This window comes from Girardinichthys multiradiatus, chromosome 17, assembly GCF_021462225.1.
Source record: "Girardinichthys multiradiatus isolate DD_20200921_A chromosome 17, DD_fGirMul_XY1, whole genome shotgun sequence".
Lineage (NCBI taxonomy): Eukaryota > Metazoa > Chordata > Actinopteri > Cyprinodontiformes > Goodeidae > Girardinichthys > Girardinichthys multiradiatus.
This window is the reverse complement of record NC_061809.1, coordinates 19535689-19560755: the sequence shown is the minus strand read 5'-3', so window position 1 is coordinate 19560755 and position 25067 is coordinate 19535689. Positions and strand designations below refer to the sequence as shown.

Here is a 25067-nt window from a genome sequence, read left to right as displayed (position 1 = left end):
AGGTAAAGGCAAAGAGCACACTCAAGACATAAAGCCTCACTTTTATAAAACAGTGACAGCATTGGTTATAGACACATTTCTAAAAGCTCCAGTTAGGAGCAAGTGGAAAGAGTATAATTTATTTATAATGTAATACTGCCCCAGTGCTCTGTGCAAGATTTCTGATAGATGTGTCAAATGAACAATCATAAGAGTTGTTCAAAAGGCCAAGAACCACTTACAGAAACCGTTGAAAGACCCGAAAAGACCAAATATAGCTTTGCCCTGAAAACTATATACAACTGTACTTTAAAACTATGCTGCCATGGCCCCTGTGCACACCCAGCACATAAGGCTTTATTGATGAAGCAAAAGTAACGTTTACTACAGGACATTTGGACAAGCTAACAAAATACTATGTCCAAATTATTTTGGGAGAGTATAGCCTGGTATGATGAGACAAAAATTTAACTTACTATTAGATATAATTGCACACACCATCTATTGAGGGGATAAGGCATTGCACATGGCCAATGAACATCATACTAAGAGTAAAGTTTGGAGTCAGACGGATAATGGTGAGGGGCTGTCTTTCAGCATATGGTACCAGCAGACTTATTGTAACTAAAGAAAGGATGAATAGAGAAATGTACCCTGACATTCTTGATAAATGTCTGACACACTGAAACTAAACTGGTTTCAGAGAATGAAAATAAAGCTGCAAAGGGCCTAGAGAACTGAAGATCAGAACATAAGACCCCCAGAACCTTTAAAAATTGAAGACATTTTGTGTGAAAGAATGGGTCTGAATCACACCTGAGTAATGCATTTGACTAGTTTCTCACAGATGTTAAAGTTATAATTATCAAATAGTATTTCATAAATTTCAGTAATTGTGCTCAATAATTTTACCCTGTTTAATTTAACTAATTTTTCACATAACATGGACTTATTTGTGTTAATTGCTTTGTATTTGTGGATAAGGTGGGTTACTAGCAACATCTGGTATGAACTTAATGTCAATAGCTTCATCAGAACTATAGTTACTGAGCAAAGAAATTGCTATAAATATCTGTAAATAGAATTACACTTCATTCTTTGACAGTCGGGTTTTGTAACAATGTCAGTTGTATTTCAATGAAGCTCTTACATTAGTGGGACTTCAGAGATGGGTGCATGCATAATGCATGATAATGGTACAGAGGGTTAGCAAGGCATGTCAGATGGGGTTGTGTGTCTTGTGGAGAAATTTCATATGAAAAACATGACTATGATTCAATTAATAAGCATTTTGCTATTTATGCTGTAAGTACAATAGGTGGTTACCAAACCCTCTTCAAAATCAGCTGGAGCGTAGGGATTTTTGGGTGAAGTTGTCGTGCTACAGCTGTTTTATTGGTGCTGTCTATTCCCATGTATTTGCTGGAAAACAGCCCTCTAGAGGAAGATGCTTACTGTGATCTGAACACTCTCCTGTGTGCTTTTATTCAAGATGTGGATCTATTGTTGGAATTGAATCTCTCATGCTGCTTTGCTAAAGCGCTAAAATGATAAACAATCAATATGGTGGGACTGGAGAGCAAAAAATAGCACAGACTCACGCACACACACTCAACATATTCTTGTGTAGACTCTAGACATAAACAAATGCCTTGGTTCACAGTTTGACAAATGCATTAACATCCCTCTATGTTCTTCCCTAGCAGGATTTAATGCAAAACATTGTATCTAAAGACATGCAGCCCATCTCCGTGCACCGAGTGACAGAGAAACATTGAAACAGGAGGGAGGGGGACGACGATGACACAGCGAATTTCGGAGCAGCTCAGTTTGATTAAATAAGGCATGAACAGCCATGTTGTAGCCCATGCCTAAACAACAGAAATCTTGTACTTTGAGAAGATTGACACACCTGCATGCATACTTCTCTAATCAGCCATGAAAAGCAACCGAAATGTTGAAAAGCTATCATGGGCCAAGTACAGTTCTGCATTAGTCCCTGATACAAAACCATGAGGTGGGTTTCTTCATCTTAATGCCTAGAAAGAGCAGGCGTTGAAGGGCAGAGAGATGGCTGCTAAAAGAAATACTCACTCAGCCTGTTAGTGAGCTCCAGTCTCGTCAGAGCCTGTCATCACTGATGCTGTCAAGCAATTACAACAGGAATGCCTTAATACTCCTTCCCTCAATCACCATCTTCCTTGGAGCTACATAAAAGAACTGAGCCAATTGCATACTCTACACATAAACAGATCTCATTCAGCTTTTCACCAAAGGAAAAGGTAGAGTTAGGTTTAACTGACCTAATGGAAAAAACTGAAAATAATTGGTGCATCATGACTTATTGAATAGAATGGATGATTCCAAAAGTCAGGTAAATAGTGAAAAAAATAAGTACTTTAGTTATTTTAATTAGCTTTGTTTATTGGTTTATTTTGAACATGGTTGGAAAATAACCCATTATCTCAAATTAAAAACCATCCTCTCATGTTGGTGAATAGAGTATTTGGAGGGATTTGTGATTTAAAAAGTGCCTTGCTTAAAGTATAATTGAATTTAGACACATACATACACACACACACACACACAAACACACACACACAGTACTGTGCAAAGGTCTTAGGCAGAAGTGAAAAAATGTAAGCAAAGAAGGCTTTCAAAAATGGAAGTGTTAATCATTTATTTTCATCAATCAACAAAATGCAGTGAATGAACAAAACAGAAATCTAAAGCAAATCCATGTTTGGTGTGACCACCCTTTGCCTTCAAAACAGCATCAATTCTTCTAGGTACACTTGCACACAGTTTTTGAAGGAACTCAGCAGGTGGGTTGTTCCAAATATCTTGGAGAAATAACCACAGATCTTCTGTGGATGTAGGCTTTCTCACATCCTTCTGTCTCTTCATGTAATCCCAGACACACTTGATGATGTTGAGATCAGGGCTCTGTGGGGGCCATACCATCACTTCCAGTAAGGCTTGTTTTTCTTTATGCTTAAGATTGTTCTTAATGACTTTGGCTATATGTTATACAGCCAAAGTCATTAAGAAGTGGACAGTTTGAGAAATCAAGAAATCAAACTATCCACTTAGGAAGCAACACTGATTGACAATCAATTTCACTGCTGTTGTGCAAATGGAATAGACAACAGGGGAAAATCTTTGGCGATTAGCAAGACACACTCAATAAAGGAGTGGTTCTGCAGGTGGGGACCACAGACCACTTCTCAGTACCTATGCTTTCTGGCTGATGATTTGGTCACTTTTGAATGTTGGTGGTGCTTTCACACTCGTGGTAGCATGAGACGGACTCTACAAACCACCCAAGTGGCTCAGGTAGTGCAGCTCATCCAGGATGACACATCAATGTGAGCTGTGGCAAGAAGGTTTGCTGTGTCTGTCAGCGTAGTGTCCAGAGCCTGGAGGCGCTACCAGGAGACAGGCCAGTACACCAGGAGACGTGGAGGAGGCCGTAGGAGGGCAACAACCCAGCAGCAGGACCACTACCTCCACCTTTGTGCAAGGAGGAACAGGAGGAGCACTGCCAGAGTCCTGCAAAATGACCTCAAGCAGGCCACAAATGTGCATGTGTCTGTACAAACGGTTAGAAACCGACTCCATGAGGATGGTATGAGGGCCCGACATCCACAAATGGAGATTGTGCTCACAGCCCAAAACCGTGCAGGATGCTTGGCATTTGCCAGAGAACACCAGGATTGGCAAACCCGCCACCGGCGCCCTGTGCTCTTCGCAGATGAAAGCAGGTTCACACTGAGCACATGTGACAGACGTGACAGAGTCTGGAGACACCGTGGAGAGCGATCTGCTGCCTGCAACATCCTTCAGCATGACCGGTTTGGCAGTGGGTCAGTAATGGTGTGGGGCGGCATTTCTTTGGAGGGCCCCACGGCCAGAGGTAGCCTGACTGCCAATAGGTACCGAGATGAGTTCCTTAGATCCCTTGTGAGACCATATGCTGGTGCGGTTGGCCCTGGGTTCCTCCTAATGCAGGACAATGCTAGACCTCATGTGGCTGGAGTGTGTCAGCAGTTCCTGCAACATTGAAGCTATGGACTGGCCCGTCCGTTCCCCAGACCTGAATCTGATTGAGCACATCTGGGACATCATGTCTCGCTCCATCCACCAACGTCATGTTGCACCACAGAGTGTCCAGGAGTTGGCAGATGCTTTAGTCCAGGTCTGGGAGGAGATCCCTCAGAGTAAACATGTTCTAATCATGTGGTCCCAACACACCTGTGTGTGAGATTTAGATTTACTGTAAAACGTTCCTTTTTTATAAAAAGGAGAATGTTTAAAGATTAGAAAGAAGAATCCTATCTGCCACAAAGTTTAATAAATTTTTACTCCTAAAGCTTTTAATTAAAATTAAAGTCTGAACATTGCTACCGTTCTCCTCATTGATGAGTTTCCATCTTAAATTATAAAGCATCGAGCTGGTGGTGGAATATTACAGCCTCAGCTCCTTTGCAAGCCAAACAAGATCTTTGCCTATTGATTGATTGCATCATGTCTGGTTCAGTGGGCTGAATTCAGATTTGTTTTCTCATGCCAATATACATAAACCAATTCTAATTTAAATAAGGAAACTAAATGAGGAGTAAGAGGAAATTATCTTTCATCCCAAATAAAAGGAAGAAAATAATATTTAATTGACAAAAATGAAGCTTTAACTCTAAAAAAAAAAAAAAAAAACAACTGCCGACAAAGACGATTCAAGACAAAAAACCAAAGACAATCACAATGCACCATTCACTTCCAACATGTAACTAGGCAACATTTCAATCTAACAGATATTACTCAAGCCTTTTCTGAAAATATGTGACACAAGTCAGACTGTGATAAAAACCAATTTCAAGCATCAAGAAGCTGCTTTGCTCATCTCTACCAGATACTTTAACAATCTTAAAATTCATGTTCATGAAATGATTTTACCAGGTGCAGAGGACCTGACTCAAATATGAGTCACTAGTGCGAAGACAAATCACAACAGTCAGGTTGTCATGCTCAGTACCCATTACAGCTGCAGACGGTGATACTTGTATGTTTTATGACACCGCCTTCCTACTCCCCCTTCATCCACCCTGGCTCCGTTTCTTGTTGTTACAGTAGCTCCTAGTCTTTTCTCTCTTCTGTTATTGGCCTGTCCTTATGAATTCCACATTGAGATGCCATTTTATTTTATTATATGCATTTCTCATGCCATCGTGCATGAGATTAACCTTACTTTCATCTCATATTTTTCAAGCATAAAGACGATTTTCAAAATTAGAACATTCCTCCAAGCTGTGATGCTGTTTTTTCCGAATATCTTTTTTTTTTTTAAGCCTGGATGTAATGGAGGACGGGAGGTGAAAGAGAGAGCAGGGACAGTCAGGATGTAACAGCCTGTACTAAAAGCTGAGGTCCGTGCCAAAACGTATATGTTTTCAAGTCTCAGTGAGGTTCCGCCTGCCTGTCCTCCACTCTCTGTCTAATGAAGGCTCAGGGCTGGCATGCTGGATGCTTTGGCTTTGTTCCCCCTATTTCTTGGCACAAAATGCTCAGAGGCAAAAATTTGGCTTTGGCGTAAGCTTGGAGAAATTAGTAAATTAGAAAGTGGATGAGGGAAAATCATTCAGGTATAGAGTTGGAGGCCTACCTGTCCAGAACCCAAAAAGCAAAGCCTAAAAAAAGCTGCAGTGTATTGCAAAAATGTTTATACCCCTTTAACATCTTTGTATGCATTTTATAGGATTTCATGTGATAGGCAAAACACAAAATTCTGCAGGGAAAGCTAAATACACGCTTTAATTTTTTTTTTTTTTAACAAATAAAGGATTGCTGGAGTTGCAGTGATTCAGACCAAGGCTTACAGGTACATCTCAAAATAATTTTAACATTGTGACAAAGTTCAATATTTTTTTATGATTATGGCTTACAAATGATGAAGTTCTGCCGAGATGTAATAGGAGCCCAGGTTGCTTTGATAGCAGCTTTCAGGTAATTTGGACTGTTGGATCTGGTTTGTCTCATCTTCCTTTTGATAATACCCTATAGATTCTCTATAGGTTTCAGTTCAGGCCAGTTTGCTGGCTGATCAAGCACAGTGACAGCATTGTGCAATCATGCTGGAAAATAAAATCAGCATTTCCATTAAGCTTGTCAGCATAAGTGCTCTAAAATTTCCTTAGAGATGGCAGGGTTGACTGCAGACTTCAGAAGATACAGTGGACCGACACCAGCAGATAATATCATACCCAAAATCATTACTGACTGTTAGAAACTTAACATTGGACTTCAACCAGTATGGATTCTGTTCCTCTCCACTGTGCCTCCAGACTCTGGGACCTAGACTTCCAAATGAAATGCAAACTTGAAGAGGACTTTGAACCACCTATTTGATGCGCTGCCTCCAGCCTTAGTCCACTTCCTCCTTAAGGCTGCGGTTTTCCCTGTTGCATCTTTTCCCACCCCACCTTTTCCTTCCACTCAGCTCTCTATTAAAATGCTTGAATACAGCACTCTGTAAAAAAAAAACTCTTTCTTTAGCAATGACCTGTTTTAGCTTACCCTCCTTTTGGAGGGTGTCAATGACTGTCTTCTGGACATTTGTCCAGTCAGCATGTCCAGTCTCTCCCATGATTGTGTAGCCTATTGACCCAACCTGAGCGACCACTTACAGACTCAGGAAACCTCTGCAGGTGTTATGAGTTATTTAACCGATTAGGTTGTGGCATCATGATTTTCAAGTATTTAAATCCTTAAAGACAATATTATTCTCTGATACCCCAAGAAACCCACCATCCTAGGATTAAATGACTACAGGCCTGTAGCCCTGACATCTGTGGTCATGAAATCCTTTGAGTGGCTGTTGTTGAAGCACCTGAAAGACATCACAGGACCCCTGCTGGACCCCCTGCAGTTTGCTTACCGAGCAAACAGGTCGGCAGATGATGCTGTCAACTTAGGTCTACACTTCGTCCTGCAACATCTTGACCGTCCAGGGACGTACGCCAGGATCCTGTTTGTAGACTTCAGCTCGGCCTTCAACACCATCATACCAGACATCCTCCACCAGAACCTCACCCAGCTCAACGTCCCAGCCTCCACCTGTCAGTGGATCAACAGCTTCCTGACAGACCGACAGCAGCAGGTGAGACTGGGGAGCATCTTCTCCCGATCCAGATCAATAAGTACTGGTGCCCCCCAGGGATGTGTTCTATCCCCACTCCTCTTCTCCCTGTAAACAAATGACTGCACCTCATCGGACTCGTCCGTGAAACTCCTTAAGTTTGCAGATGACACCACTGTCATTGGACTGATCCAGGACGGCGATGAGTCGGCATACAGACAGCAGGTGGATCAGCTGGTACACTGGTGCGGTCAGAACTACCTTGAACTCAACCCGCTCAAGACTGTGGAAATGGTGGTGGACCTTTGGAGAACACCACCCCCATACAACCCTCACCGTTTCAGGTTCTTAGGAACCACCATCTCTGAGGACCTGAGATGGTCCTCACACATAGACACTGTTCGAAAGAAGGCCCAGCAGAGACTGTACTTCCTGAGGCAACTCAAGAAGTTCAACCTTCCACAGGAGCTGCTGGTCATCTTCTCCACTGCCATTATTCAATCTGTCCTGTCTTCATCCATCTCAGTGTGGTTTGGCTCATCCACAAAACAGGACAGGTGCAGACTGCAACGAATAATCAGGACTGCAGAGAGAATAATCAGGGCTGACCTTCCCTCCATCCAGGACTTATACAGGTCTAGGGTCAGGAAAAGAGCTGCTAAAATCTCTGCCGACCCCACACACCCTGCACATAAACTGTTTAGAGTTGTACCTTCAGGCCGCCACTGCAGAGCACTGTTCGCTAAAACCAGCCGCCACAGAGACAGTTTCTTCCCCCAGGCTGTTTCTCTGTTGAACATTTAATAGAGTACAAAACAACAGCATACAGATGTTGCAAATGCACTTTTTTACTTATATATGTGTATATTGTACATTGTAAATATGTATATTCTGTAATGCAAAAACAAAACCAAAGAGCAAAGTGTACCGGAGTCAAATTCCTTGTTTGTATGTACGAACTTGGAAATAAAGCTGATTCTGATTCTGAAGGTTTCATTATCTGTAGGTCAAAATCTAGAAATTTAACCGACAACCAAGAACTGAATTCCAGGAGTTCTTGGCAACTGTGATTTTGAACATACTGATATGGCGATGACAACTGTGATTCTATATATTGTGCAACTTTACCTAAATCCAATTGAGAATCTTAGGCAATACATTCACAGATGCCCTGCAATCTGAGTTTGAGCAATTTTTCAAAGATATTTTAGTCTACAGATGTGCAAAGCTGGTAGAGGCATACCTCAAACAACATGCAGCTAAAAATGCAACAACAGATGGTTCTCCAAAGTACTGGCTCAAACGTGTAGAATACAAATGCACCAGGCACTTTTTAGATTTATTTTGCGAATAATTTTCAAAACACATATTTTTCCCTTCCATTTTAAAATTATGTTGCGTTTGCCTAGGACATAAAATTCCAATAAAATTGATAAAGTTTGTGGCTTTCACAAAATGTCAAACAGTTTGAGAGTTATGAACACTTTTGCAAGACGCTGTATGATTTATTCTGCCTGCATTACTCTTTCACATTAGTTCACTCTAAATACAAAATCATCAAACCAAAAATACCACCACAAATATTACTCATTACAAATCACAAAATTACACCTCATGTCAGGAGGCTCTGTGGGTTGCCACATAATTACATTTTTTAAAAGGAGGTTATATGAAAGAGAAGATATAAAAGATAGAGGGAAAGGGCTGCCCTCTAATCCCTTGTGTTCTCCCCTCTTCTGCCTTAGTGGATCTTTTTTGTGGCTGTTACTATTTTCGCACACATCAGGCTTCAGGCAAAGTGATGGAGGGAGCTGTGAGCACTGCATGGAATGAATACCGATAAAAAACACATGTAAAGACTGTGCTGCTCATATAAAATGCAACATACAGTGGATAGATCAAATATACAAATTATTGAAATACTAATGAATGTTAGTGATTTTAAACCCAGTTAACATATTACTGGGCTTTATCTGCCATTGCAGAATCTGAGGAGTACAAAATGGGAAGAAGTGTGTGCTTGATCACAGAATAACAATCAGCAGGGAAGACACAGGAATCACCACACAAGCCATTGTTTGCCTTAATGCATTAGGCTTTTGAGATGTGAAAAAAAATATAAGAGCAAAAAGGCGCATAAATAACTATAAATTCTTGTAAACAAATTTTTGAGTGCGGCAAAAAAAAAGTTTTAATGCAGCGCTAGCCTTTTATTCTTATGTGATAAAATAATATACTTCACTGAAGCTTTAGTATAACCTCTATAATCCTTTAGATGTTTAAGGTCCAAAGAAATGCATAGAAACAATGAAACATGGTCTATTTTGCCCAAATTTACTTTTAAATTTGAAAAACAAATTATAATAGCTCTGACTGTAGATATGGGAAGGTTTAGGCTAGTAGCTCTTTATTTCTAGAAACACCCTGACTTTTGAAGATCAGCAAACATCTGCCCCACTTGAATACCATGTTCTCTTGTCTTTCCCATTAGGAAGAGGGGCTGTAAGAAATGGGTCTATCTCTTGCCACATTTTGACCACATTAAAGTCCTTTGAAACTGATCAACATATATGTGTAAGAAGTTTTGCTTGCATGCAGTTTCCAGATGTTTCAAGAGTGTCCATTGTGGCATAGGCAATTAAAAAATCTCAACCATTGATTCTTAATGTGAATAAATATCAATTTAAATGTTAGATTTTTTGAGTTTTCAAAGATTTGCTACAGCTCTATAGATTTATTTTTATTTACACATCTTTAGTAGATTTGCCAATAAATGCATATTTTCAATATTTAAAAATGGCTACATTAGGGTATTTGCATACTCAGGTAAAAATAAGAAGTTTTTTCCCCATTTCATTTATTCGTTTTTCATGATATTTATTACAAGAGTGCACGTCACAACATGTGGATTTTTAAAATTCATATGTCGTGACGTGCACTCATATCAGCAGTAGAGTTGGTAAATTATGTCCAATCAAACAACCCTAAGTTACATGTTCAGGTTTTAAAGCCTGTGGCAGTCAGACCACCGCCTGCAAAGTTTCATAATAAAAACTGAAATATAGCTATATATTTTATTGGTGCTGGTGAGACAAGATGAAACGCTCCAACACTTTGATTTGTGCTCGTTAGCAAAGTAGTGCCACTCCCATCTTATGTAAGACTCTTCCAACACGAGCTCTCATTACTGAAAAAGCCAACATGACACCCAGCCTGAGCCGGAGAACCATTGTTGCTCAGCATCAGCCACACTTTTACAGAATTCCTCTACATTAAAAAGGGACAGCGTGGGAAAAGAAGAGGAGGAGCACAAAAATAGATAATCTGTCAGAAAAAGCATGCAAATAACTAAAATCCTAGTTTCCTTTGATCTTTTGATCACTTCCCTTTGCACAATTTCTCTAGATTGTCCAGAGTCCTAGTTCCTCTCTTATGCTCTCCTCTCATTGGATAAACCCACAGGCTGCCTATGGGATTTAGGTCTGGGGACTGAGCTGGCCATGGCAATGGCAGATCTATTTATTTATCTTTTGGTCAACCAATTTTGTCAATTAGGCTATATAATTTGGATCATCCTTAAGAAAAACCCAGTGATCACTAAATTTCAGTTTTCTGGTAGAGGCAAAAATATTCTTATTTTAAATGTTCTAGTATTTCAGTTCAAGACGCCATGCAACCTAACAAGGTCTCTGGGTCTTAGCCAAAAGACCCAGGGCAGAAGGTCCACAATGTCACAGATCTCCATAAAGTTCAGTCTTAATCTCATCTAACAAAGCACACAGTCCAGTTAAAGTTCCAGTAGAGTTTAACAAACTTCACATGTTTACACTTGTGATACTAGGATGGAAAACACGTATTTTGTGTGTCACTCAAGAAACAACTCGTTAGCCTGAACAGAGTATCTAACGGTTGTTTTGGAGACTTTGTGACCCTAAGATGACACTCTTGGCTTATGTTCTAAAACAGTGAGCTGTGGAGATTTTTTCTTACCTCCTTTATCATTCTGCATAATGGCAAGACACGTATGGGTCCTTTTCAGCCTAGTGGTCACTGGCTTGGCACGATAAACCTTTATGTCATTTCCTATTTATTCCCCAGCAAAACAGAAAGTTGTGGCCTACATATTAAACATATGTAGAAACTAATGAATCTAATGAAATGAAAAACGTAAAATGTTCCAGTTGCATTTATTTTAAAACAATTGTTTTTGTTTACCAATAAATGTGTCAGTAATTTTGTTGAAAACAATTGTTACCAGGGGATTTTTTCCCCCGATGAAATGAATAAACTTTTTTTTTTTTATTTGTCAGTACGACGTCATTCAACTGCAATAAATAATAAATGCCATTTAAACACCAATACCAGAAGGGTCAACAAAACTGTTAAGATCTTTAGGTCTCACTTTATAATATATATATATTTACAGACATAAAACAAAAGCCAAGTATCAGGCCTTTTACAAAGACTTGCAAAACAGCCTGGTTTTTAAATGGTAAAAAACAGAAAGGCTGCTACTTTCTGGATGGGAATGCTTTAATTCCAGCTTAGATCTACTTCCAGTTACGGAAGCATTCCAGGAGAGCTGTAAATATGCAGCAGATTACCTGAAGACAAAAATAAAACTAAGAAAGCATTTACCACATGCAGCTAGTTACTGCACTCAAACATCAACTGTGATCACTGCCCATCATTAATGTACAGATACAGTATTAATAATAGTAATTTAGTAATACTAAATGTGAAGACATGTAGCATATTGACATTGACCATAAATTAGCACACATAATATATTTACTCTCACTCACTTAAAACTGTGCACATATATTTATATTATATTGTAGATATGTTTATACTGTTTAATTTGTACTGTATTGCACCGACTACTCCAAAACAAATTCCTTGTATGTCCAAAAACGTACTTGGCAATAAAGCTTTTCTGATTCTGATTCTGATTACATGGAAAAGTAGGTGGGTGCAGCATGTATGAATATGTTTTGCCTGCATGCTATGTGGAAGTCAAAATGCAGCCTTATGATAATGCCTCCACCTGACACACACACACAGCAATGTAGGACGTACCAGCAAACCAATTCTGACAACTCAGGAGGTAAGAAGACAAAAGTGCTGGATTTCCACTACAACTTTGACTATGTATTTATGTATGTTTTCATAAATGTACTTAGTTATTTATAAAAACCTTGACAATAACATTGCCAAATTAATAAATTGGGTTGAAAGTTTATATACAGTGATGATTGCATTTTTGTCGTATTATTTCCGGGGTCTAATAATGATACAAAACGATGCAATGATTTTCACAGATTTTAAAAAGATGAATGGGTTGAACAAGTTTCATTTTATTCTGTAATCCATGCCTGCTCTAAATTAGACATGGAGCCTAAAAAACAGACATACCCATACTACCATTTGGTTAAATGAGTTTTGGCAACTTAAACTTTGGCCGCACAGTTTTTGTTGCAATCAATAAGCTTCTGGCATAATTTGCAGAGTGCTGTTAGAGGACATCTGACAACTGAGGTAAATGTCTCTTAAGATAAAAGGACATTTGTTGGACTTTTCATAAACAACCAAGACTCAAGCCTGCCATAAACTGAAAACTTCCTAAACACCAGTCCACAGTGAAGCTAGTTTTACATGACAATAGACTAAGAGGGTGCTGACCAAGAAAGTAAAGCTACTGCCCTAACATTGCTCCCCACATAAAAAATGCAAACTACTCTCTTTTATTTTATGGTCAGAGGAAACAATTAAGTATTTGGCAACAAATGCACAAATAATATTTTGAGGAATCATCGTAAAGCTTTCAAACAGGACACTGTACCAACTGAACTACTGTATCGCTGCCAGTGGTATAGCTGCACTCCACAAAGTGTTTGGAATAATGAAGATGGAGAGCTAAATCAAAATTCCTAAACTTCACTTCAGCTCTAGATGGTTGAAACTTTCTTGGGTGTTTAAACCGGAGAGTGATTCTGAAACAAGTTAAAAACCGGTTGAGAAAAAGCTAAAGCAAGCAAATTTGGAGCTTGTGGAAATGGACATAAAATGGCATGCGGCTTCTCTGGAACAAGCAAAAAAATTGTTAAGAAATATTAGTAGGACTGTACAAATATCTGAGCCTATACACATAATCTTGACCAATGCGATGAGGGAAAATATGCAGTAAAATCAGTTCTTGTTTTTAAAAATACTGAAGCTGTAAGTTGCATAATCATTCTACCCTATAGAAAACCAATTCAAATCAATCATTAAAAGCCCACAGTCAATAAAAGATTCATGGTGAAACTTTTTACTCAAAGTATAGATGCAGTGCATTGAACCATTAGATAAAGATGCAAATGTCCATTAAAGGTTCTTTGAAGTATATTGATGTAGGTCAGGTAATTACACATTATCCTGATTAAGAGTGTCTGCAAGATTTACATGGGGAAAAACAAATGCCTTAAAACTAAAGATTATATCTCTGTTGAGGCCAATTATAATAAAACATTAAAAGGACTGATATATTTACAGACAACAAGATACAGAAGGGACAGGAATATGTTTTAAAAGCAAAGGATGTGGTTAAGGTGGAAAATATTTCAGTAATAAATAGCTTTCCTACCTCCCCTAGATGAGGATTAGGATTAAATCCACAAAGATTGCACACGTTCTTCTTGCACTCAGTGCAAAGACTGTAGTTGGGGGTGTCTGATGATCCAATGTTTAACTCCAGGTTACAGAGAGGACAGTTTTCCATGGCAACTGAAGTTTGAGCCTGAGCAGGTTCTGCTGCTGGGGACTTCTCTTCCTTCTCCACAGTGGTGTGTCTGGGGGGCGTTTTGGACCTGACAGGTGGGGTTTCAGGAGCAGAGTCGGAATCTGGTGCAGATCCAGGGGCAGAGAAAGGAGAGTCAGGAGGTGAACCAGGATCAGACTCAGGAGGAGAACCTGATCCAGAGTCTGGTGACCCAGCTGGAGACTCCGGTGCTTTGGTTTCCTCCCCAGAGACGAGAGTGGTGGCTGAGCTCAGAAGCGATGAGCCAAAGCTGAACATTTGAGATGCAGCAGTGGGAGGTTTTGCTGACTCTGTCAGCCCTCCTAAACCCCCAAACAGCTTTCCAGCCACAGATGCGTCTTGTTTTGGTGCAGCCTCTGTAGGAGGTTTCGATGACTCCATCAATCCACCAAACCCACTGAATAGTTTTCCTGTAACAGATTCTGTAGCTTGTGCACCCACAGGGGGCTTAGCTGAATCTGTGAGCCCTCCTAAACTAATACCTCCCAATCCCCCAAAGAAGCTAGATTCCTGTTTGGCTTTAGCTGGAGACTGCTGAGGGCTAGACTTCTGCTGAATGGGGCGTCCTGTCTTGGGATCAATTTTGGGCGATCCTCCCAATGAAGAGCCTGGAGAAAGAGGTCCTGGAGATGAATGACCTGGGGAGTTTTGTCTTGGTGTTGTTGGTGGCGTTAATCCTGGGTCAGAGGTGCTCTGCTGCTTTATCAGCAACTTTCTAGGCTTGCCAGATACCTGTCTCTGAGGCGAGGGTGGGCCAGAGCCTTGCATGGGCTTTGACATGCCAGGGGAATCCATTCCTACCATTGCTCGCTGCATCTGACAGTTCAGACAAAGCCATTCTTTACCCTGTAAATGAAACAAAGATAAGTCAATTTTTGTGGCTCTAGAGGCCTTTATTCATTAGTAGCTTGACAGGAAGAAGGGCAGAAAGAGTGGAACAACATGCAGGAAATGACACAGGTCAGGAATCATAACCTGGTAAGGCTGCTTCGAGGACCATTGCCTTTATAAATGTTGTATGACTTGCCCCCTTGTAAGTTAGATTTAATCAGATCACATTTTCACACAGTTTTGAGAGGAAATGATGTGTGCATGTATATACAGTGCCTTGCAAACATTTTGATATACCTTTTCACATGTTAAAACCATTTACTTCAATGTAAGTGCATGATTCTGAAATTAAAATTTTTTTTTTTCAATTCTTCTGTAAATAAAAATTGGAGAAAATGTCGTATAAATCCAGATATCTCCCATTTACACCTAGTACAACCAGTTATCATTATAAGTCACCAAATTATTAAACAGGCTCACCTGTGCCTAATTTATTCTCAGTATAAATCCAGCTGTTCTGTTAAGGCTTTAGAGGTTTACCAGGTTACCAGGAGATGAATACCAAACAAAAGTGCAATTTGAGTATGATGAGTATAAATCAGATAAGCAGCCAAGAGGTCCATGGTAACTCTGGAAGAGCTGCAGAAATCCAAAGCTCAGGTGACAGACTGTATTGACAAGAGTTGGGAGTTTGCCACAAACCACATAAGGGAAAGGGCAAATATGCAGGAGAAGATGCTCTGGTCAGATGGGACAAAACATAAACGTTCTGGCCAACATGCAAACGCATGGCATTAATCAACATTAAACATCACCTTGAACACAACATCCACAAACATGATGGTGGTAGCATCATACTGTGGTAGGGATGTTTTCCTATAGGTGGGTTAAATTGATAAATTGCATTTGTTAAAACAGAGTAAAGACTAATTTAAAAGGCAATGTCCATTCTAAACAATAAAAAAAACAGTCCCTTTTTATCTCTGTAATATTTCATAGCTGAAGCCCCTTGTATCAAATGGGGGATTTGAACATTATACATGGTTTAATATCTACAGGTCCTTCTCAAAATATTAGCATATTGTGATAAAGTTCATTATTTTCCATAATGTCATGATGAAAATGTAACATTCATATATTTTAGATTCATTGCACACTAACTGAAATATTTCAGGTCTTTTATTGTCTTAATACGGATGATTTTGGCATACAGCTCATGAAAACCCAAAATTCCTATCTCACAAAATTAGCATATTTCATCCGACCAATAAAAGAAAAGTGTTTTTAATACAAAAAACGTCAACCTTCAAATAATCATGTACAGTTATGCACTCAATACTTGGTCAGGAATCCTTTGGCAGAAATGACTGCTTCAGTGCGGCGTGGCATGGAGGCAATCAGCCTGTGGCACTGCTGAGGTCTTATGGAGGCCCAGGATGCTTCGATAGCGGCCTTTAGCTCATCCAGAGTGTTGGGTCTTGAGTCTCTCAACGTTCTCTTCACAATATCCCACAGATTCTCTATGGGGTTCAGGTCAGGAGAGTTGGCAGGCCAATTGAGCACAGTGATACCATGGTCAGTAAACCATTTACCAGTGGTTTTGGCACTGTGAGCAGGTGCCAGGTCGTGCTGAAAAATGAAATCTTCATCTCCATAAAGCTTTTCAGCAGATGGAAGCATGAAGTGCTCCAAAATCTCCTGATAGCTAGCTGCATTGACCCTACCCTTGATAAAACACAGTGGACCAACACCAGCAGCTGACACGGCACCCCAGACCATCACTGACTGTGGGTACTTGACACTGGACTTCTGGCATTTTGGCATTTCCTTCTCCCCAGTCTTCCTCCAGTCTCTGGCACCTTGATTTCCGAATGACATGCAGAATTTGCTTTCATCTGAAAAAGTACTTTGGACCACTGAGCAACAGTCCAGTGCTGCTTCTCTGTAGCCCAGGTCAGGCGCTTCTGCCGCTGTTTCTGGTTCAAAAGTGGCTTGACCTGGGGAATGCGGCACCTGTAGCCCATTTCCTGCACACGCCTGTGCACGGTGGCTCTGAATGTTTCTACTCCAGACTTAGTCCACTGCTTCCACAGGTCCCCCAAGGTCTGGAATCGGCCCTTCTCCACAATCTTCCTCAGGGTCCGGTCACCTCTTCTCGTTGGGCAGCCTTTTCTGCCACACTTTTTCCTTCCCACAGACTTCCCACTGAGGTGCCTTGATACAGCACTCTGGGAACAGCCTATTCGTTCAGAAATGTCTTTCTGTGTCTTACCCTCTTGCTTGAGGATGTCAATAATGGCCTTCTGGACAGCAGTCAGGTCGGCAGTCTTACCCATGATTGGGGTTTTGAGTGATGAACCAGGCTGGGAGTTTTAAAGGCCTCAGGAATCTTTTGCAGGTGTTTAGAGTTAACTCGTTGATTCAGATGATTAGGTTCATAGCTCGTTTAGAGACCCTTTTAATGATATGCTAATTTTGTGAGATAGGAATTTTGGGTTTTCATGAGCTGTATGCCAAAATCATCCATATTAAGACAATAAAAGACCTGAAATATTTCAGTTAGTGTGCAATGAATCTAAAATATATGAATGTTAAATTTTCATCATGACATTATGGAAAATAATGAACTTTATCACAATATGCTAATATTTTGAGAAGGACCTGTATATGCTTAGACTATTGCATCAGTCTTTCTGCTTGTTTAATAAGAACAGGCTTGACCACCTTCAAGTGGTTCAAATCCTTGTGGTAAGCCTTTTACCGAAAATTACAAAAGACTGAATATGATAGCTGTTTCGGACTCTCTTCAACAGCTACCAGTGAATCTTAGATACATTATAAAATCTTGTTTTTAACTTTTAGAGCCTTGCATGGACAAACTCCACCTTACATTTCTGACCTGCTCCAGTTTAACGCACCAAGAAATCGGTTGAAGTCAGCCAGTAAGTGGTTTCTTGTGGTTAAAAAAAAAATAAAAAAAACTTGTTTTAAGATACGAGGTAATTGTTCTTTGGAACTAGTAGCACAAACACCATGCCCTACTATTCTCCTTACCTTGTTTAAACTCTGTTAATGGTTTTATAAAGCAGCTAAAGATGGTTTTTAAAAACAGGCATTTAATTATTCAGAGTTTTAGAACATACCATTTACCATTTTTTCATTCTTTTGCATTTCATCCGTTTAATCTATGGTTTTGTGTTTTTTCCCCCCTTCGAATCATTTTGTGACATTCCTGTCTGTTATAAGTGCCATATATATTCAACTCACTTTGTAATATGTTTTTCCAATTATGTTTCATCCCATTTTTAAACTGCAATTTTCTTTCTTTAACATAAATCTAAATTAGCAACAGCTCCATAATTAAATCAGGGGGACTGCAAGTTGTTCTTTTGGATGATGATGAAATTGTTGGCTTTCATAGTGTTTACTTTGCCCTTCCAAACATCTGTTCTAAAAAACAAAAAAACAACAACAAAAAAACTCAATATACGATGACGGGGCCTTTTGTTTTGACTGTTTGGTTATCTCCTTGGTTTCCAGGGCATGCCAGGCAGAGTACTGAAAAAGCCAGCTGTTGACAGTTTGATCCCCATCTAGTAAAGGAGCATTGTATGCATGTGTAATCATACTTTGTTGCCTACTTGTATGTTGCTGGGTTTATGATCCTGAAATGTAAACAAAAAACCAACTGGTGATCTACACAGGTGCATTTGTTTGAAAAAATAAAAATAAAAATAAAAACTCAAACAAATATAAGTTATTCTGCTAGGTTTAATCCTGACCCACCAGCATTTATAGTTCATGTATGAGTGCATGTCGTCACTTGCTGGCACAGTTCCTTCCTGTGGCCATGATATGAGTCACCTTGATCAACATTCCCCAAGTCCATATGGTCACTCCGTTTCTCAGATCATGTGTGTTGCTCTTCTAAACAACATGCCCTCTGCCTGAATCAGGGAAGACCAATAGGCTGTGAGTAGGCTAGTGCTGGATTCTGCTGTACTTTTAAAATGAGCACTAATTAAAATAAAACCAGGTTTTACTTTAATTATGTAATTTGTACTGTTATTTCTAACATTTATTAGTTGTGCACCTATCAGGCTTTTTCCTGCTGATATCAATTTCGTTTTTCGTTGAGGTTTGATCTGCTGAGTCTGACTGAATAAGATTTGTTTTCCCTTTAGTACAAAGAGAAAAAGAAATGACAATTGGAAAGCTGACAGCTATACATGTAAAACTAAATCATAAAATTGGCTCACTTCAGGTCATTGTTAAGGCCAGCAATACCCATTTAATAGTTTTTTAGAATATTTTGAGAAAAAAAAACAACAGCAAAGAAAGGCAAAGAAATTGGGGTCTTACCGCTGAGTCTGGCGGGCTGAAGCCACACAGGCTGCAGACCTGGTTCTTGCACTCAGTGCAAGTATTGTAATTTGGTGGGTCCTTGGAGGCAGTGTTGAGCTGAGTGGTTTTACACAACAGACAGAGTCTACCTGCAGGCTTTCCAGCTACCTGCTGACTGGGAGCCCCAGTACCTTTTGTTGGCATGGGGCCTTGCTGTCCTTGCGGTTTTGATCCAGGTTTTCCAGGTCCTTGTTGGGGTGGTCCACCTTTTTGCTGGTAGGGTCCACCCTGATCTGGTCTGGGTGCCTGCTGCCCTTGCCCTGCAGGTCCTTGACTTTGTTTGGGGGCTTGCCCAGGGGGTCCTTGATTGGATTTGGGCCCCTGACCTTGCCTTAGTCCTTGCTCAGGAGGACCTTGACCTGATTTTGTCCCCTGAACAGGTGGTCCTTGCCCTGGAGGAACAGATTTGGGTCCCTGACCTGGTGTCCCCTGACCTTGCCTCGGTCCCTGACTAGGGGGGGCTTGACCTGGCTTTGGCCCCTGCCCAGGAGGGCCCTGACTTTGTTTTTGGGGTCCTCCCTGCAGTGGTCCCTTTGGTCCTAGACCCTGCTGGGGGCCCTTTCCTGGGGGCTTCCCTCCCTGCTTATTCTCCGCTTTTGCTGATGCATCACCCTCCTCCTCATCCCCAAACAGTCCAAACTTGGGAATGTTGACACCATCACCCATGGACGTGATGGAGGATGTCATGGATGACACAGCGCTAAGGGCATTTGCCCCGCTGAGGAAGCTGGAGCCAAACATGGCAGATGATTTAGTCTCTGCGCCTTTTGGCTCCTGCCGGAATCTGGATTCAAAGAGGCTTAGGGATGAGGGGCTGCGGCCCGGTGTGGGTTTGACAGGTGGACCCTGGTTGAAGGCGTCTACAGTTCGACTTTTACTCAAACCTGCTGGGCCCCTGGAGGCCCCTACTTGTTGCTGAGCATCCGATTCTGAAGGTCTGAAAAAGAAAAAAAGTCCTTGTTATGTCCATGCGTTTATGTAAAACAAAACAAAAAAACAAATCAACAAATTAAACATAAAAAACAGAGACTCATATGCAAAACAGGTCTACGGTGCTTCTACTTCAAATGCATTGTTACTGTGTGTGTAAAATTTTAACATTTAAATTTCATTAAAATAAACAACAATTTGTTAGTCATGGCTGTGTTTGTTGAATCATTCACAGTCGCAATGACAGCAAGTCATATCTTCAAAAATTAGGCCAAAGATTAAATTGATATACAAAAAATAGTGTAAACAAACTCAGTATTTCATTTGTATTTCATCAGTACTCAGTGTTTTTACTAATATTTGTATTTGTACTAATTGAGATATTACCAGCTTGCATGTCTTGCAGAAGCATCCATACCACTTGAATGTTTCTACATTTTGTTTCGTTCCAACCTGAAACTTTAATTCAGGAATTTATCTGACAGACCAACACAAAGTAATCCATTATTGTGAAGTAAAATAATAAGGATAAACAATCTTCAAAACATTTAACGAAACAAAACTGAAGAATGTGGTAATGGTATTACCCCCCTTTACCCTGGTACTACTAAATAAAATCTAGTTCAACTGGTTGCCTTCAGCAGTCACCCAGATAGTAAAGAGTCCATCTGTTTGTAATTTAATCTCAGTATAAATCCAGCTGTTCTCTGAAGGCCTCAGAGGACATTAGTAAACAAACAGCAACCACGAGCAGATTAGAGGTCAGAAAGAAGTTATGAAGAAGTTTAAACCAGGGTTATGTTAAAGCATGGTGGTGGACCTCATGCTGTGGGAAGCTGTTTTTCTTCAGCCGGGACAGTAAAACTGCTAAGAGCTGATGAGAAGACAAATGGAACTAAATAAATGGTAATCCTGGAGGAAAACCCATTAAAAGCTACAAAAGGCTTGAGACTGGAATGGAGATTCACCTTCCAGTAGAACAACAGCGCTAAACATACAGCCTGCTGCAGTGGTATGGTTTAGATCAAAGCATAGCCACGTGTTAAAATGGCTTAGATAACGTTCTGACCTAAACTCAATTAAGAATCATTGGCAAGACATGAAAATCAATTTTTATAGAAGTTCTCAATTCAATCCTGACTGAGGTTGAGCTATTTTGCAGAGAAGAATCAGCACAAGATTTAGCCTCTAAATATGTTGGAGACCTATCCCCAAAGACCAGCAGCTGTAACTACAATTAAATGTGGGCATACAAAGTATTGACTGTGGGAGGATGAATACAAATTCATACCACACTATTCAGAATGTTATTTGTAAAAACAAATAATTAACAACTCATTTTTCTCTAAGCGCCTTTTATGTTTTTTTGGTCAGAGTGGGAGGACGTGTACACAAAACCTGCACAAGATCTAAAGCACATGCCAAAAGGATGTTCAGAAAGATGCATCAGTGCCATTATGGACCGACTGGGTTCCATTGGTTAAAGCATGATTGTGCATGTTTATAAAACGAATGCATTCGTTTCTGCTGTCGTAAAGGTCCCTGGATGCCTGGAATAATTAAATCAAATTCTCAGGCAGTAACGTTTAATGTTGTAATGATTATAGCATCTTATTATTTTCATAGCCAGCATGAGTAATGTTGCAGTAAAGGGTAACGGCCAATTTAAAATGGGCCAGTCTGAACTATAAGTGAACTTTGCAAGTCCTTTGGGCCGTTCCTTGACTGTGGGCCCCAAGAAAACTTGAATTCACATTCGACAGGTTCACATTCCCCAAAATGTAAAAATAAAAGAAAACTATTCACAACCAACAATTATACTAACAAAGTTATAATTAAAATCTAATTTATTCATTGTCACTATTTGTTTCTTAGCTGGAAAAAAAAAGGAAATCTGCAAATAAACGTTCCCAAATCTGAGCTAAGTCTGAAGTCTCCAATTGTTTGTGCGACATAAAGGTCCTATCAAGTGATTTTTTTTTTTTTTTTTTCTTAACTAACAAATACTATCTCAGTAAAAACTGATTGGGTTTCCACAGCAGAATTTCCCCCAAAAGTTTTTAAATAGACAGAAACCATGTGCCAGAAAGACAGAAACTCAGAATACTGATTTCTATGCATTCAGGTCAATCACGACAAGAGGCACAAAAAAAAAAAAAAAAAATCAAGCTGGTCAGCTAGCATTAATAAACATAAGACAGAGTTTTGAAGTACAAATTTGATTTAAAAAGATACAAATAATGAAAACATGTAAAACACAAATGGATATACAAAATATAATTTAAAATCAACTGCCTTATGCCTAATGTGATTTCATCAGGTTCATGTATTTGTGGAAGTTAGTTTCAGGAGGGTATTTATCCTAAATACTTAGAGAAACTGAGGATTACAAGTTGTTCTAGTGGTCACAAATTACATATAAAAGTGAGTTCTATTGATGTTATAGGGGGAAAAAAATACCACGTAGCTTTAAGTGTAACTCAAGTTCCAGACTCAGTCCCGATCATTGCCTTTAAAAGCCATTTTCCATGGTTACCTTTCAATGCAGCATTATACATGGCTCCTCATACTCTTCGCTATACATTTCAATTTGCAGAAGGCACATTTACAAAAAAAGAAAGAGAAATCTTGTGATCAGATGCTCTGTGGTGTCCCTGCAATGAAATTCGGCTTGAGGCCTTATAAAACATTGGGCTGGCTCTGTCGGCAAACATTAATAATTGGCGTATAAGCGCCGCAGTGAGTCTTTTCAGAACCACGGACAGCGGCAAGCCTATACACACTACTGGAAGCCCAGCTTGTAATATGAAAAACATTAAGAAGCCGACTGGAGGATGGACGATGAGAGAAAACATTAACGCCTCTGTTCTATTTATAGTAATATTAATATTGATGCACATCCCCCACACCCCCCGGCCATCTCTAGCTCGGATATAAATAACATTTTGTAACACAGTTGGGGCCAATTAGCACGGAGGTGCATCATTTCCTGCGATACCTTCGGAGATCCATCTTCCAGCTAAATGACTGCATTGTAAATACTCCTAATTACAAATATCAGCTAATTTTATTATCAACAATTTACAAGTATTCGCGATATTAACCAAGAAAAGGTTGGATACAAGTGTGGTTTGGTGGCAAGATGTCGTTCAAAACGCAAAAGTGAGAACAAAAAAAACAAGGCACGACAGATTTTCTTACCCAGCAGGCATTTCGACCATTTCTCACTAATAGGCTACTGGAGGTGTGTCTCCTCTCTGATTTCACACAGAACAAGCGATCAAATCGGATCATTCTGGTGACTGGGCTGTATTCATTTAAAGAACAGTACACGCACAGTGTTCAGAGCTGCAACTTTGACCACTTTAAAGTAAACCTTGTGGATTCGACTATAAATGCATTGTAATCGGATGCTGCCAATTATTCGTGAAAATGAACTCTAGGAATAGATTGGGGTTTCTTTTATAGCGTGTAGGCTTAAAATCAGTGGAAACGGGGCTCTTCTCCCTCCTTATTAAATATTTCTTAATAACCACACACACAAATACCCATTTCCGCCTCTCACACACAGACACTTGCTCAGTTTAGATATTTGAAGTGCATTGAATGCTGCCGTTTGAAATCCCTGCCTTCGTGCAGCTGCTGAAGCTCCAGGTTGCCTGCCCTGCGCCCTTGACATCGCCGCGGCCAGCTGCCTTCTCTCATCCTCGCTCAGCTCGTTCAGGCTGACCGGATTGCCGTCAGAGACCCGGACGAAGCCGCCCTTTCCGTCAGGTGCCAACCCCTCCGGCAGTCCAGACGGCGGCCCTTCGCCTCCTTCCAGGCTCGCTTCGTTTCCCATGATCGACCCCTCCCGTTTCCCCCAGTTCTTAGATCAATCCGAGACCCTTTTCTTGTTGTTTTATCTTCGAAGACGGCGATCCTTGGAGTATCGAAGCATGACGAAATATTTATATTATTGCGATTATTTTCCTGTCTTGTCGCGCATCCATTTGCTTCGTTTTCCGTTGTTTTTCTGTGCCTCGCATCTCTTCAGCTTCTAACCACAGTTGCCACAGTTTCCCGTGAGGGGGTCTTCGTTTGACCACTGCTCACAACCAGTGAAAGGTTTCCGGTACAGGGTTACAAAATAAAATGCTTTTTTAAACGAGTTGATTTTCTTCTCTTGCATTAATTATAGATTATTATATTCACACAAGCATAAAGCCACAGGAACTTGTACTTTTGAAAGTAAATCATGTAAATTCAAACAGTGTTTCCCTTACTTCACCATCCCAATTCAATTCTAAATGCATTATTCTCAAAAATATACAGTCATGGTTTGCTTAAAAATATTAGTTAAATGTTTATTTAAATTACACACAGACAGACAGACAGACAGACAGATACATACCACAGTACAGACCAAACGTTTGGACACACTTTCTCATTCAAACTGTTGTCTTTATTTTCATGGCTATGAATATTGTAGCTTCACACTGAAGGCATCAAAACTATGAATTAACACATGTGGAATTATATACTGAACAAAAAAGTGTGAAACAACTGAAAATATGTCTTATATTCTAGATTCTTCAAAGTAGCCACCTTTTGCTTTGATTACTGCTCCGCACACTCTTGGCATTCTGTTGATGAGCTTCAAGAGGTTGTCACCTGAAATGGTTTTCCAACAGCCTTGAAGGAGTTCCCAGAGATGCTTAACACTTGTTGGTCCTTTTGCTTTCACTCTGCGGTCCAGCTCACCCCAAACCATTTTGATTGGTTTCAGGTCCGGTGACTGTGGAGGCCAGGTCATCTGGCGCAGCACCCCATCACTCTCCTTCTTGGTCAAATAGCCCTTACACAGCCTGGAGGTTTGTTTGGGGTCATTGTCCTGTTGAAAAATAAATGATGGTCCAACTAAATGCAAAGCGGATGGAATAGCATGCCGTTGCAAGATGCTGTGGTAGCCATGCTGGTTCAGTATGCCTTCAATTTTGAATAAATCCCAAA

At 40.1% G+C, this 25067-nt stretch overlaps 1 protein-coding gene across 1 annotated transcript in view; it reads right to left on the bottom strand.

Annotated features, from left to right (window-relative positions):
- Nucleotides 1-24085, bottom strand: part of pcloa (piccolo presynaptic cytomatrix protein a) — a 63175-nt gene extending 39090 nt beyond the window's left edge. Inside the window, exons 1-3 of the mRNA XM_047389354.1 lie at nt 23705-24085; nt 19104-20082; nt 13737-14756 (exon numbers count right to left, since the gene is read on the bottom strand). Coding sequence (XP_047245310.1) covers nt 13737-14756; nt 19104-20082; nt 23705-23916 — 2211 coding nt within the window. The 5' untranslated portion in view covers nt 23917-24085. The remainder of the gene's footprint in view (nt 1-13736; nt 14757-19103; nt 20083-23704) is intronic.
- Nucleotides 24086-25067: the final 982 nt, after the last annotated feature.